This window comes from Macaca nemestrina, chromosome 9 (assembly GCF_043159975.1).
Source record: "Macaca nemestrina isolate mMacNem1 chromosome 9, mMacNem.hap1, whole genome shotgun sequence".
Classification (NCBI taxonomy): domain Eukaryota; kingdom Metazoa; phylum Chordata; class Mammalia; order Primates; family Cercopithecidae; genus Macaca; species Macaca nemestrina.
The window spans coordinates 36300577-36313418 of NC_092133.1; the positions used below are offsets into that span (position 1 = coordinate 36300577).

At 50.0% G+C, this 12842-nt stretch overlaps 2 protein-coding genes across 15 annotated transcripts in view; one reads left to right on the forward strand and one right to left on the reverse strand.

Moving 5' to 3' along the window:
• LOC105478448 (MMS19 homolog, cytosolic iron-sulfur assembly component) overlaps positions 1-1194 on the forward strand; it is a 42512-nt gene extending 41318 nt beyond the window's left edge. For 7 of the 8 annotated variants that reach the window (XM_024791698.2, XM_024791699.2, XM_024791697.2 and 4 more), the window contains one exon: positions 47-437. In XM_024791698.2, the coding sequence (XP_024647466.2) occupies positions 47-74 (28 nt within the window). In that variant the 3' untranslated portion in view covers positions 75-437. Of the gene's footprint in view, positions 1-46; positions 438-1068 lie in introns of those variants that run through there. The other variant, XR_985312.3, reaches the window with a different exon arrangement.
• LOC105478447 (zinc finger DHHC-type palmitoyltransferase 16) lies at positions 780-12776 on the reverse strand. 7 transcript variants are annotated; one of them, XM_011735746.2, is made up of 11 exons: positions 12597-12776; positions 6722-6969; positions 6356-6550; positions 6139-6227; positions 5727-5755; positions 4989-5122; positions 4804-4851; positions 3862-3947; positions 2918-3041; positions 2670-2740; positions 780-1621 (listed from the first exon to the last, which is right to left on the reverse strand). In XM_011735746.2, the coding sequence occupies exons 2-11, from the start codon at positions 6962-6964 to the stop codon at positions 1507-1509; spliced, it is 1134 nt and encodes a 377-aa protein (XP_011734048.1). In that variant the 5' UTR covers positions 6965-6969; positions 12597-12776; the 3' UTR covers positions 780-1506. The 7 variants fall into 7 exon arrangements, with proteins under 7 accessions (XP_011734048.1, XP_011734050.1, XP_011734049.1 ...); XM_011735748.2 differs by lacking the exon at positions 4804-4851; XM_011735747.2 differs by lacking the exon at positions 12597-12776 and having other exon boundaries at positions 6722-9511.
• Positions 12777-12842: the final 66 nt, after the last annotated feature.

Consider the following 12842-nt stretch of genomic DNA (forward strand, 5'->3'; position numbering starts at 1 on the left):
AAATGAGCCTCACCACTAATGCCGCCAACTTTCTTTCTGCCTACAGGTTTCTGCTGGGGAGTCCTGGCAGCTGAGCCCTCAGTCCTGGCCTAGACTGTTCTGACAATCTAACCTGGAATTACTATCGAGCCATCGTCCCCAAAGCAGGGAAACCACTGGCCTCTGACTGCCTTTCCCACAGACACAGCACAAATGCTAGGCCTCTGTTGCATGGCTGTACAAGGAACATAAGAGTCCAGATTTCTAGTGGATTTGTGAAATAAGTGTGTGTGAGACACTTGTGTTTGAAGAAAGATCTAGGGTCCTGGGTCTCTTGTATTGGTATGTCAGAAAAGGGGCGATATGCTGCTGAGGGGTGAGTGCATATGAGTGTGGCCCTGAGGACCGAGGCTGGCGGATGTGTGTACCTGCTGAAGAATAAAGATTTCTTTTGGTAAGGGGCTGTCAGATATTTCCCCCACCCCACATATGCTTCATATAACCCGAGGGGCCACTGCACCAAGCTGGAGGAACAATGACAGGGACTGGCCTGTAAGCCCAACACCTTAGGAGGCTGAGGCAGGCTGATCACTTGAGGCTAGGAGTTTCAGACTAGCCCTGGCAATACAGCAAGAACCCATTTCTACAAATAATTTTTAAAAAATTAGATTGGGCATGGTGGCCGATGCCTATAATCCCAGCATTTGGGGAGGCTGAGGCGCATGGATCACTGGAGGTCAGGAATTCAAGACCAGACTGGCCAACAGGGTGAAACCCCATCTCTACTAAAAATACAAAAATTACACATGGTGGCACACGCCTTTAATCACAGCTACTTGGGAGGCTGAGACACAAGAATCACTTGAAACTGGGAGGCGGAGGTTGCACTGAGTCGAGATCGCACCCCTGCACTCCAGTCTAGGAGACAGAGTGAGACTCCGTCTCCAAAAAAAAAAAAGGAGGCATGACCAGAACACCTACTCACTAGGTTTTGACCCTGACTTTCCCCTTCCCTGCCCTATTGTGAGGCAGAGAGTGAAAAGCTACATATCTTTAAAAATCGAATACCTTTATTTTTGTTCCCTTCAGCAGCATGTGAGAAGTGGCAGTGACCTCAGCAGCAGGTCTGGCATCTTTGCCCTGTTGAGAAGCCAAGATCTCAGCTGTACTAGTCAGGTGTTTTTTCAGACAGCAAGTAGGAGAGGTGGTGGCCAACTCCAGTGCTGTATCCTGGAGGAGGTCCTGGTCAGCACTGGGCAAGGTAGGTAGCTAGCTGCCTGACCCCTAGTCTGGGGTTGGAACTTCTGTTTGCCTGAGTAAAGGGATGTCAGTCCTAAGATTTCTCCATATTGTGTCTTTCTTCTGCAGTGGCAAAAAGGCTGGTCCTTGAATTGTCCTGCATGGTACCCTAAAGCAGGCCCACTGGCTCTTTTTGATCAAGGATTCCAAGAAAAGTTGCCCTTGGAGGCCCTTGAAATAACATAGGAAGCAGAATGAGTGCTCAAGTCGTGGCTGACACAGTCTAGCTCACACTGCCATCACAGAGGCTGAGTGAGCAGTCACCCAGGGAGGGGGCTCCCAGCTCATTCCATTCCCATGGGGCAGGTGACTAGAAGGTAAGAGCACCCGAGTAAGCCAATGCCTAGAAGAGAAAAGAGAAATGTCTCTGAGTTCCAAGAATTCTTGGTCCTTCCCGATCATCATTCCTTAACAAGCATACATCAAGGTATCCTGAAGCTACCTTGATGTCAATCATGAAAGTAACAAAAGTTCTAATTTTTTCTGCCCAATTTTATCCAACAAATGTACCTTTTGGTGCCTTGAAGGCCTTTTGAGGTTTCGAGCTCAACTTCTAAAGGTCCACTTTAAGCACAGTGATAGGAGTGTCATGTACATGGGAAAGGGTGGAGGGAAGGCACGTCTGCTCATCTAATTGTTATCGCCTCAGTAATTGCCATTTGAAAAATTGTTTCCCCAGCCAGACGCGGTGGCTCACACCTGTAATCCCAGCACTTTGCGAGGCCGAGGCGGGCGGATCCCGAGGTCAGATCAAGACCATCCTGGCTAACATGGTGAAACCCCATCTCTACGGAAAATACAAAACAAAAATTAGCCGGGTGTGGTGGCGGGCACCTGTAGTCCCAGCTACTTGGGAGGCTGAGGCAGGAGAATGGTGTGAACCCCGGAGGCGGAGCTTGCAGTGAGCCGAGATCGCGCCACTGCACTCCACCCTGGGCAACAGAGCGAGACTCCGTCTCAAAAAAAAAAAAAAAGAAAGAAAAATTGTTTCCCCTTGTCTTGGGCTGAGAGGTAGCTCCAATTACTGTCTTAGGGCCTCTGTGACAAGTAGATTATTTTCATCTCACAAATCATTGGCTTGAACTCTAGACACTGCTCTCCAAGTGAGAGGTGACTGGTGGCCACCGAATCCTACAACCAGAGGCCCCTTCCTGAGCACAGCTTTCCTAGGATTCTACCGTAGTCATGTTGAAGCCTTATCTGTTACTTAAAACCACACAGTGTTGGCCTCAAGCCTCTTAGGTTCAAATGAACAATGATCTCTATTCGTAGAGTCTAGAACTGTGCTAACACAGTAGCTACTAGCCATATTCTAAGTGCTCACAGGCACAGAACATCTTTCTCATCACAGCATTCTGTTGGACCGCATTAGTCTGTGTGTCTTACATTACCTTCCTGTGTCCACACCCAGGAATACCTTCCAGTTGTCCAAGCAGCCGTAGTTGTAAGGATTCCTAAATACCTGGAGCCAAGAAAAACACGTTTCTTTGAACTTCTAATTTTTGAGACTAAACTGGCTAAGCTAAAGCTCAGGTAGAGTAGTTCTGGCCTTTTACAATGCTTACCCTAGTCAGCCCTGCCCATAGGAGAGCAGGTTCAGTTACCCACCTACCCACCCGGAGCCTTTAACCCTACTCACTCTGCCCTTGGCCTGTAGCCGACGTCTCTCCTTCTTGTTGATGTGCCTTTCGATGCTAGTCTCACCTCGACTGATGAGAACAGCATGCCATACAGTTAGGGCACCCAGGGCAAGTGCCACAGAACTAAGAAAAGAGGGGCAAAGACTGGTGGGTAGTTTAGAGAGGGCTGGAGGAAGTATGTCTGAAATTGAGCTAAGCAGTAACAACTGGCTTGTAACCTCTCTACCTAAGTCTTCCTCACCTCCCAGCATATATCCTAGATAAACTTTTACTTCATTATGTCTATAAAGAGCATCAATGAAAAAGCATCAAAGTGGCCTAAGAATAAATGATGTGAAGCCAGGCATAGTAGCTCATGCCTAGTAGTCCCAGCAACTCGGGAGGCTGAGATAGGAAGATCATTTGAGTCTAGCATGGGCAACATAGCAAGACTCCATCTCTGTTGTTGTTAAAGGAAAATAAGAGAGTATGCAGAAAGGAGAGTAGAGAAGTCTGTATTACTGAGAAAATGTTCTATATTTCCTAAAATACCCATGCTTGGGAGATAGTGGGAGGTAGTAAAAGCACCCAGGGTTGGAATGGGATGGCAAGAAATTCAAATTCCAGTGCTACTATTCCTACTAGCTGTGTATCATAGAACAAGTCACTTCACCGCCCCTTGGCCCCCAATTTTCAGTTTTCCTCATCTATAAATAAGGAGTTTAACTTACTTTGGTTACATATCAAGCATATACTTGTATCCATGTGCTTAGTAATAAACAATGCCACTATCCTCAGTGCTCCCTGCCCCGAAATGCTTTAGAAAAGTGCTGGCTCTTTGCCAACCTAAATTAGACTAAAACAGTAGCAGTTCACTTAGGAATGGGTTTCCGCCTGCATGTGGGCACCTAAAAAACTTTTTTTCTGAAGCTTCCCCTCCCTTAAAACTATCAAAATTAAATACCTGCACAGGAACCAGAGGTAGACAAGACTCTTGTGAGTCATCCTTTCTCGAAAGGAGAAGATGGGTGGTGGGGTCTGGTGATAAGTCTAGAAAAAGAAAACAGCAAAGCTGGCTCATTTGCTCCGTGGGTCTCCAGCAACGGCCCCAGCACCTATAGGCAGGAAGTGATCCAAACCCAGGCAGAGAAAACGGGGTAAAGCCACAGAGGAGTCAGGGTAGCAGCGAAGATGGGTGGACCAAGCCCAGCGGCATCACCACATGGACAAACACCGGGCAGCAGAGCAGGGTCTGGACAGGATGGTGAAGCACAGGAGGAGCTGACCCTGGGCCTTTAGAGTGACAACACAGATGGGGCTCCAGGGGAAGCCACTCCAATCCCCAGCCAGAACTCCTTCACTGCGCGGCTGCATCCCCAAGAGAGGAGACCAGACCATACCCAGAATGGACTGACTGGAGTGAGGAGAACCACTAGGGACTGTGAAACGGCAGCAGAAATACAATCAATATGGGCCCAAGATGGGCTCAGCAGATTAAGGAGTCCTAAAAGGTACTGGGGGGCAGGGATGATCCAGATGTAGATAGACCAGGTGCAAGGGATGATCAGACTGGCTCAGCCTGATCTCTGTCCCCTGGAACCCCATTACACAGACTAACACAGACTCCTTGCTGCTCAGGCCGTCACCAAGGCAGATTGCTTGCTCGGCCGAAGAGAGGTGATGATGGGATAGATAGCCAAAACTGTCAAATACCAGGAACTTCCAGCTTGCCTGTAGGTCACTTAGTTTACCCACCACAGCCAGTCTGCCTGAACACTCCTGATCTGGTCTACAGTGGCCTCTCAGCAGCCTCTACAACTAAATGGGCAGGTCGGCCCCAGTTGCCTGAGCAACTCTATGCCCCCAGGCCTGAGCAGCAGGAGGCAGTGGGGTGGGGACAGCCCACCTGGTTGGCAACCGCCTGTAGTTTGTTCTTGTCGAGCTGTTTCGTTTTCTAAGGGGATGGAAAACAGTGCTGGTTATACTCTCACGCCTCTAGGATGGGGTGCTACTGCCCCATTCCTTAGGGACAGATTCTACATCTCAAAGTTCTGCACTACCAAGCTGCCCTATTCCTGACAACGAGCTCACCTCAATGGCAGCATAAGCCTCCCGGAAAAGGTCCCAACTTCCATAGCTGCAGTAGACACAGCCCAGAGTCATGAAAAAGCAGAATGAGAAGAAGTATCGATGGTTATAGTGGCCCACACAATTGTTTAGCCAGGCTGGTTGGGAAATGATTAAGGACTAGAATCAAACACAATTTCAGGCGGTGTCCAGGCCCCTCGGATTCATCCCTGGTTCGTGACAACATCACCCAAGCCTCAGGCTTCCAGTCACTAAGAACTACTTTCCAAAGGCAAGAAAATACAAGACTTTACACCCAAGGTTGAGGTAGAAGTGCTCAAAGCTTTTCAGAGCATTCAGGTCCCACCAGGAAGTCACAGAAACTGAAATCCTTCACTAAAATGAATCTGCCGATATTTCCGCCTAGCTGGAGTCAGCCAGACATCTGTGTGGAACAGCAGACGGGGACCCATAGTTCTATCTGGCGTACCCAGTGATCAACCACAGAAGCTCAAACATCTCTTTCCATCCAATAGCTGTTAGCATGAGAGTTTAGAAAAGAAAGAGCTGTTAAAAGATTCCTTGCTCCAAGAAGATCTGTCCTAGAGTGTGAGCTTCCTGCTCCCCCAGGAGATGGTCAGCCCCCACAACTCCTCAACTCCAGTGTTCTCTGCAGGGTGATGCTAAAATGGTGGTCATTAACCCTGTACAGTACTCTGGAGCTAAGGAAGGCCTCAGGCAGAAGAGGAAGCAAAAGGATACGGCAGTGGTGATCCATCTTCAGCACACACCTGTGAGGAAGGGACACAGGCTCTGTTACGGTGGCCAAAGTTCTTGAGATGTCAGTGCCAATTCTGACATCATCCTGCTGAGGTGGAAAGGGCACAGACTTTGAAGACAGCCAGGCCTTGCTTCAAACCCAGCTCTGCAGTTTAATAGCTATAAGATACTGGACAAGGTAACTCATCTCTCCAAACCTCGGTTTTCACAAGTGGTAATAATGCCTAACTCACAGGACCGTCGTAAGGATGAGGTGTCAGGACAAGAGGGCACATCGCCTGGGACATGATGGGTGCTTCACCTATGTCTTAGCAAACTCAAGGTGAGGTTTTGCCCTAGGGCTACAGCAGAAGGGCCACAGCTGGGATTCCCAGAGAGCAAAGCCAAGACCCACCTGTTGCAGATGCTGCAGTGGTGTGTTCGGGCTGGCTTGGGGTAAATGCACTTCTTACAGATGGAGACCGTGGCGATATCATTCCTGCCCTGTGTGAAGGGAGAGCATAACTGTGGCAGCACCAGTTCTGTCTCAAAACATACCAAGGTACTCTCCCCACTCCTGGGACCAGGTCCCATAGCCAGCAACTTCCCCCAGTGCCCCTGTGAGGACCCACCTGGGGTGGGTACCCAGGCGGAGTGGTGATGGCCTGGTAGTAGTGGAAGACAATCAGGATCAGATTCCAGTGGCTATAGAAGAAATGCCAGCAGAGTCGTGGCACTGAGTAGGTTCGGAGGATGAGAGGCAGGACACATAGGTAGGCGATAGCCACAATGGAGCCTGTCAGCACGATCACCAGGACTACGAACACCTGCCAACACCAGCAAGGTCAGGGAGACATAGCGCAAGAGCTATGCCCAAAGCAGACTCAGAGTTTCCCTAGGGGTGGGGGCCGGCCTCCAAAACCTGGGTTGAGTCTGTCAGAGAGATGTCCCTCTGCTCCCCACAATACCCCTTTTCCTGCTCCCTGGACATCACTCACCACTCCAAACCAGCGGATCACATTGTCTACCAGCCAGTAGACAGGCTCAAAGGCAGCATCAACAGCAGTGTCACTGCCCCCAAAGGAGTTGTAGAGCAGGGAGCGCAGGCAGACCTTGCCGTAGCGCCAGCGCTGTACTAGACCCCGGAGCAGAGGTGGACAGCGGCGCCTGTAGCCCAGCAGCAGAAGCAGGCGGAGGCAGAGGCGGGCTGGGCCCAGCAGCAGGCTCCGCTGGCCTCGCATGGTTCCTAGGAGAGCACACCATTGTGAGGATCTAGTCTGAGCCCTCCCTTCCCAACCCGCTAGTGGGAAGGCCTAGAGTACTCACTGGGAGGGCAAAGACCTGAGACTAAGACCCAGCTAGGCCAGTCACCAACTATGAGAAGTAGGGAGGTTACTTCATTTTTCTACGGACAGTGCCCATGTTCCAACCAGATTAAGGGGGTAAGACTGACAGTTCTGAGCCTGCAGAAATCGTACTTATATTACACCACATGGTTGCATAGCAAATCCAAGGTGATGCACACCTAAAGCAACAGGCCACAGGGAAGGGTGAGAAAGGCCGCTCCAAACCAAAGCAGTCTTAGGAATTGTCTGTGTAGACAGACCTTTGGGTGGAGTGTGGCCCACATGGACAAAGCTACCCACTGTGTCTCTGGGCATGGCCACCGTAGCAGAGATCGCCCAGGCTTCCTGACTGCGTTGGCGCATCAACCTACCTTCAGACGATTACTCCTCACCAAAGAACAGCCAGTGGAGGAATGAGTACACAGAATGTGGATCCTGCACCGAGATATTCCCTGGTGCTATTTAAGTCTTGGCAAAAGATACTCTTCCTTCCTATTCCCTCTGGGCTGACGTCACAGGCTAGCCGACTCAACCTGGTAGCATGACATTCCCTGTCTCCTGTCAGGACAGCCAGCTACCCCTTGCATGACAGAAAATGCTTTGTCTCCAGTTCCATTCCCAGCCCCACTCCTAAGGAAATGGTAGCTAAGATAACTCCAGGTATTCTGAGCCAAAACCACAGGAAGGAGTCACGAGCAATGGGAGGGGACCTCCATGTTGATTCATGAAGGCCTTGGGGGCCTGACCTCTCTGATGGACTCCACTGCCCCAGTCTAATTAGACACTCAAGAACCTTCTCTGCAGCTGCTGCCTTAGCCCCAAGCTGCCCAACCAGACTTCCCAGTTCACTGCTTCTGTGGCACCTCTACCAGTGCCTCCATCTCCTCTCTGCAGTTTCTACCTCATGCAGCAGCCATGGGAAGAGATCAGCTACCTGGGCAATGACCAGAAGACACAGATGCGCTAACAGATGACAGTTTCATCAGTTCTGCAGATTAAATACTTTCACCAGAAAGAAAAATTATCTGATTTTGCCCTGAGGCAGCCAGGGAGGGCTGCTTTGTCCTTGACAACCCCATTGACTTATTTAACAGGTAGCTCAAAACCCAACAGAAACTGGAGGAGGCTGCTCCACTGCAGGGACGGTTTCAATTCTGTAACTGGAGCACTGTACTCTCCTTGCACCCTGGCTCATCCCCACAAAAGACCTTTCAAAGAAAACACTTAATTACCTCCTTGCACAAGCCCTGTAAGCTCTAAGGCGAAAACGAACTCAGCAGACAAGGTCTACAGAGGAGAAAGCACAATTCGGTAGGGACCTACACAGCACCAGGATAAATAAACCGTCTCTTCCTGTCACCTCCTAGGAAGCTAAAAGAATTAAAGGGAGTGTAGAAAAGATAAAAAAAGGCCAGGCATGGTGGCTCACGCCTGTACTCCCAACACTTTGGGAGGCTGAGGCAGGTGGATCACTTGAGGTCAGGAGTTAGAGACCAGCCTGGCCAACATGGTGAAACTTTGTCTCTACTGAAAATACAAAAAAATAGCTGGGCACGGTGGCACATGCCTGTAATCCTGGCTACTTGGGAGCCTGAGGCAGGAGAATGGTGTAAACCCGGGAGGTGGAGGTTGCAGTGAGCCGAGATCACACCAGTGCTCTCCAGCCTGGGAGACAAGAGTAAGACTCCGTCTCAAAAAAAATTTAAAAAAAAAAGGCTCAAGCTCAAACTTCCACCCCTATTGTTTGGAGGCATGATTTGGCTTGTAGCATGAATTTTTAAAGTGGTAGATACCCACAATCAAATGTAAGAGTGGGACAAAACAGATTACCCCACAACAAATCTAGGTGGCTGTGGGACTGTCCACACCGCTGTTCATTCCCTTTCTATAGCTAATGGAGAGTTTCCTATTTGCCAAAATACTTTTTGTAGTAATAGCATGCAAATCCAATGCATTCCTCATTTGTAATAAACTCGAATTATATGCTACTTCACACCTCTTCTAGTCTTAAAAAAAAAAACTTCTGTTCTCCACTTTTCAGATCATTCTCAACCACGTCCTAAATTCCTGAGCGCTACAGGAAATGCCTGCCTCAAAGACTAGATTTACCCAATTCCTTAGGGTTCAACCTAAGCAGTTCTGTAGCCTCGGACAAATCATTCAACCCTGCTGGGACTCAATCTCCTTGTGTTCACATTCAGTGAGGGAGTGGGATTAAATGCTGAAGTCCCTTCCAGCTCTCACCCTTATTGATTCTGTAACTATACGGATACAGTCAACCCCCGTATCTGCGGAGGGATTGGTTCCAGTCCTCCCTTCAGATACCAAAATCTATGGATGCTCAAATCTGTTATAAAATGGCATAGGCCGGGCGCGGTGGCTCAAGCCTGTAATCCCAGCACTTTGGGAGGCCGAGACGGGCGGATCACGAGCTCAGGAGATCGAGACCATCCTGGCTAACACAGTGAAACCCCGTCTCTACTACAAAATACAAAAAAACTAGCCGGGCGAGGTGGCGGGCGCCTGTAGTCCCAGCTACTTGGGAGGCTGAGGCAGGAGAATGGCGTAAACCCGGGAGGCGGAGCTTGCAGTGAGCTGAGATCTGGCCACTGCACTCCAGCCTGGGCGACAGAGAGAGACTCCGTCTCAAAAATAAATAAATAGCCGGGCGCGGTGGCTCAAGCCTGTAATCCCAGCACTTTGGGAGGCCGAGACGGGCGGATCACGAGGTCAGGAGATCGAGACCATCCTGGCTGACACAGTGAAACCCCGTCTCTACTAAAAATACAAAAACTTACCCGGGCGAGGTGGCAGGCGCCTGTAGTCCCAGCTACCCGGGAGGCTGAGGCAGGAGAATGGCGTGAACCCGGGAGGCGGAGCTTGCAGTGAGCCGAGATCGCGCCACTGCACTCCAGCCTGGGCGACAGCGTGAGACTCCGTCTCAAAAAAAAAAAAAAAAAAAAATAAATAAATAAATAAATAAATAAATAAATAAAATAAAATGGCATAGTATTTGCATATAACCTATACATATCCTCCCATATATTTTAAATCATTTCTAGATTACTCATAATACCTAATACAAAGTAAATGCTACACATAAACACTTTTTTTGTTTGTTTTTGAGATGAAGTCTTGCTCTGTTGCCCAGGCTGAAGTACAGTGGCAAGATCTCGGCTCACTGCAACCTCTGTCTCCTGGGTTCAAGCAATTCTCCCTGCCTCTGCCTCCCAAGTAGCTGGGATTACAGGCACCCGTCACCTCCCCCAGCAAATGTTTGTATTTTTAATAGAGACAGGGTTTCACAATGTTGGCAAGGCTGGTCTTAAACTCCTGACCTCAGGTGATCTGCCTGCCTTGGCCTCCCAAAGTGCTGGGATTATAGGCGTAAGCCACCACGCCCGGCTGCCCCCAAATATTTCCAATCCATGGTTGGTTGAATCTGCGATGTGAAGCTCACAGGTATGAAGGGCAAACTGTATTTGGTAAGTGTAAATGAAATGTTTATAAAGCACTTAGCACAATACTTGGCTCATGGAAGTACTCAAATATTTGTTGAACGAATGACCTGGAGGGATGCAGAAGTGGAAAGCCTGGCCAGATGTCTATCTGTCCTACAAATACCAACAAGGACACTCTTGCCAATGTGATAACTCTAAATAAGTGTCTCCTGCTATCATTCTGTCTGATTAATAAAGAGAGAAATACAAACTGTTATTAAAATCATGGCACTTAGGAGCTAGAAGTCATTTCTGAAAACAAGCCCAACCAGAAATCAGCCCAACCGTGTAAATAGAAAGCTCCTAGATGCACAGATACAGATTTGGGTGAACAAAGTCTGAAGCTAGGGCCTCTCTCCATTAGCTAATGGGGTACAGGATGCCAGGAAATTGATATATGTAGTAAGTGGGCTGCAACTGAACATACAAACTTTTTTTTTTTTTTTTTTTGAGACTGAGTTTTGCTCTTGTTGCCCAGGCTGGAGTGCAATGGCACAATCTGGGCTCACCACAACCTCCGCCTCCTGGGTTCAAGCAATTCTCCTGCCTCAGCCTCCTGAGTAGCTGGGATTACAGGCATGCGCCCCCACGCCCGGCTAATTTTGTATTTTTTTAGTACAGACGGGGTTTCTCCATGTAGGTCAGGCTGGTCTCGAACTCCCAACCTCAGGTGATGCGCCTGCCTCAGCCACCCAAAGTGCTGGGATTACAGGCGGGCCACCGCACCTGGCCCAGACTTTTCATCTCAGGAAATAGAGGTAAAGCAAAATTCAAAAATATGTGTGTAGGGAAGAAGGGGGTAATCTCAGTGAACAGGGGAGGAAACAGAGCAAAGCGCAGCTTTACTACCACCCCAAGCACAAGCCCGAGTACTCTCATCCCTCAGTAACAGTCACAGGCCATAGTGGTCGTCTGCCACCAGACAGGAGGAGATTGCAGGCCACAGCACTTCCCTCTTCCCATGGCTCTAAGTCACCATCTGTTTCCCAAGGGGAAAGTCGACTGAGGGGACAGGGAGGGACAGGCGGCAAAGCCATCAGAAGTCAGGTGAACTGAGATCAAAGTCGTGGGCAATGTCATCTGGACAAGGACGCTGCTCTCGGGATGTTTGCAATCTCAAGTAGGAGATACCAGACATCAATAAAGAGTAGCATTTTATTCACGTGCAGACCTCCCTTCTGGGGTAACACGCTGAGAAGAAAAAGTAGCAACTTTATTTTGGGGCTGCTTATCTTTTGATGACGGGCCCACACAACCAGAGTTCGGCTTTTTCAACCTGAGAAAGCTTACTTAAGTGGGGATGGGAGGCCGCGAAGAGGATCGGACCGCAGGACTGGAAGCTACAGTTAAAAAACCGGGAAAAGGCCGGGCGCGGTGGCTCACTTTGGGAGGAATCACCTGTAATTCCTGCACTTTGGGAGGCTGAGGCGGGCGGCTCAAGAGATCGAGACCATCCTGGCCAACATAGTGAAACCCCGTCTCTACTGAAAATACAAAAATTAGCTGGGCGTGATGGCGCGCGCCTGTAGTCCCAGCTGCGCGGGAGGCTGAGGCAGGAGAATCGCTTGATGCCAGGAGGCGGAGGTTGCCGTGCGCAGAGATCGCGCCACTGCACTCCAGCCTGGCCAAAAAGCGAGACTCCTTTTCAAAAACAAAACAAAACAAAAACCGGGAAAAGGTTTTATTTCTCAATGACAGCCGCGAGGTGAAACTGCGATGGACTGGAAGTCAAAAATCGCGGGTTCCAGTTTGGGCTCTATCTTGAAGATTTTGGACAAGTCAAACCCGGTCTCTGAATCTGAGGTTCCACATCTGTGAAATAGACGAGTTGGGTCGCTTGACCTCCTTCCTTCCTGCTCTGAACGTAACGGTTGCTCGCAAGGTGCGCTCCGGCTGAGGAGGGCGCAGCCCCGCAGGGCAGGGCGAGGAGAGAGCAGGAACCCGGACTCAAGACAAGGCCCCAGGGCATTGCCCGACCCAGAAAAAGGGACTAGGATGGGGAGCAAGGGCCGAGGCTTCGCCCTTACCTGCCGCCTGCCGACTCCCCAGTCAGCCAAACCGAGCCCCGCAGCCTCTGCCGCCGCTCACTGCCACCCCCTCCGACTCGGCGCCCCGGCCGGGCCCGGCTCAATCCAAACCACCATGGCCCGCCGCCTGCAGTGCCACCCAGCGGACCCGGACCTGCCGCCAGCCCATCCTCAACCACACGCGCAGGCGCAAGCATGGAGCGCTGAAGTTCCGCCCCCGGATTTGTCCCGGGGTAACCTGGGAAA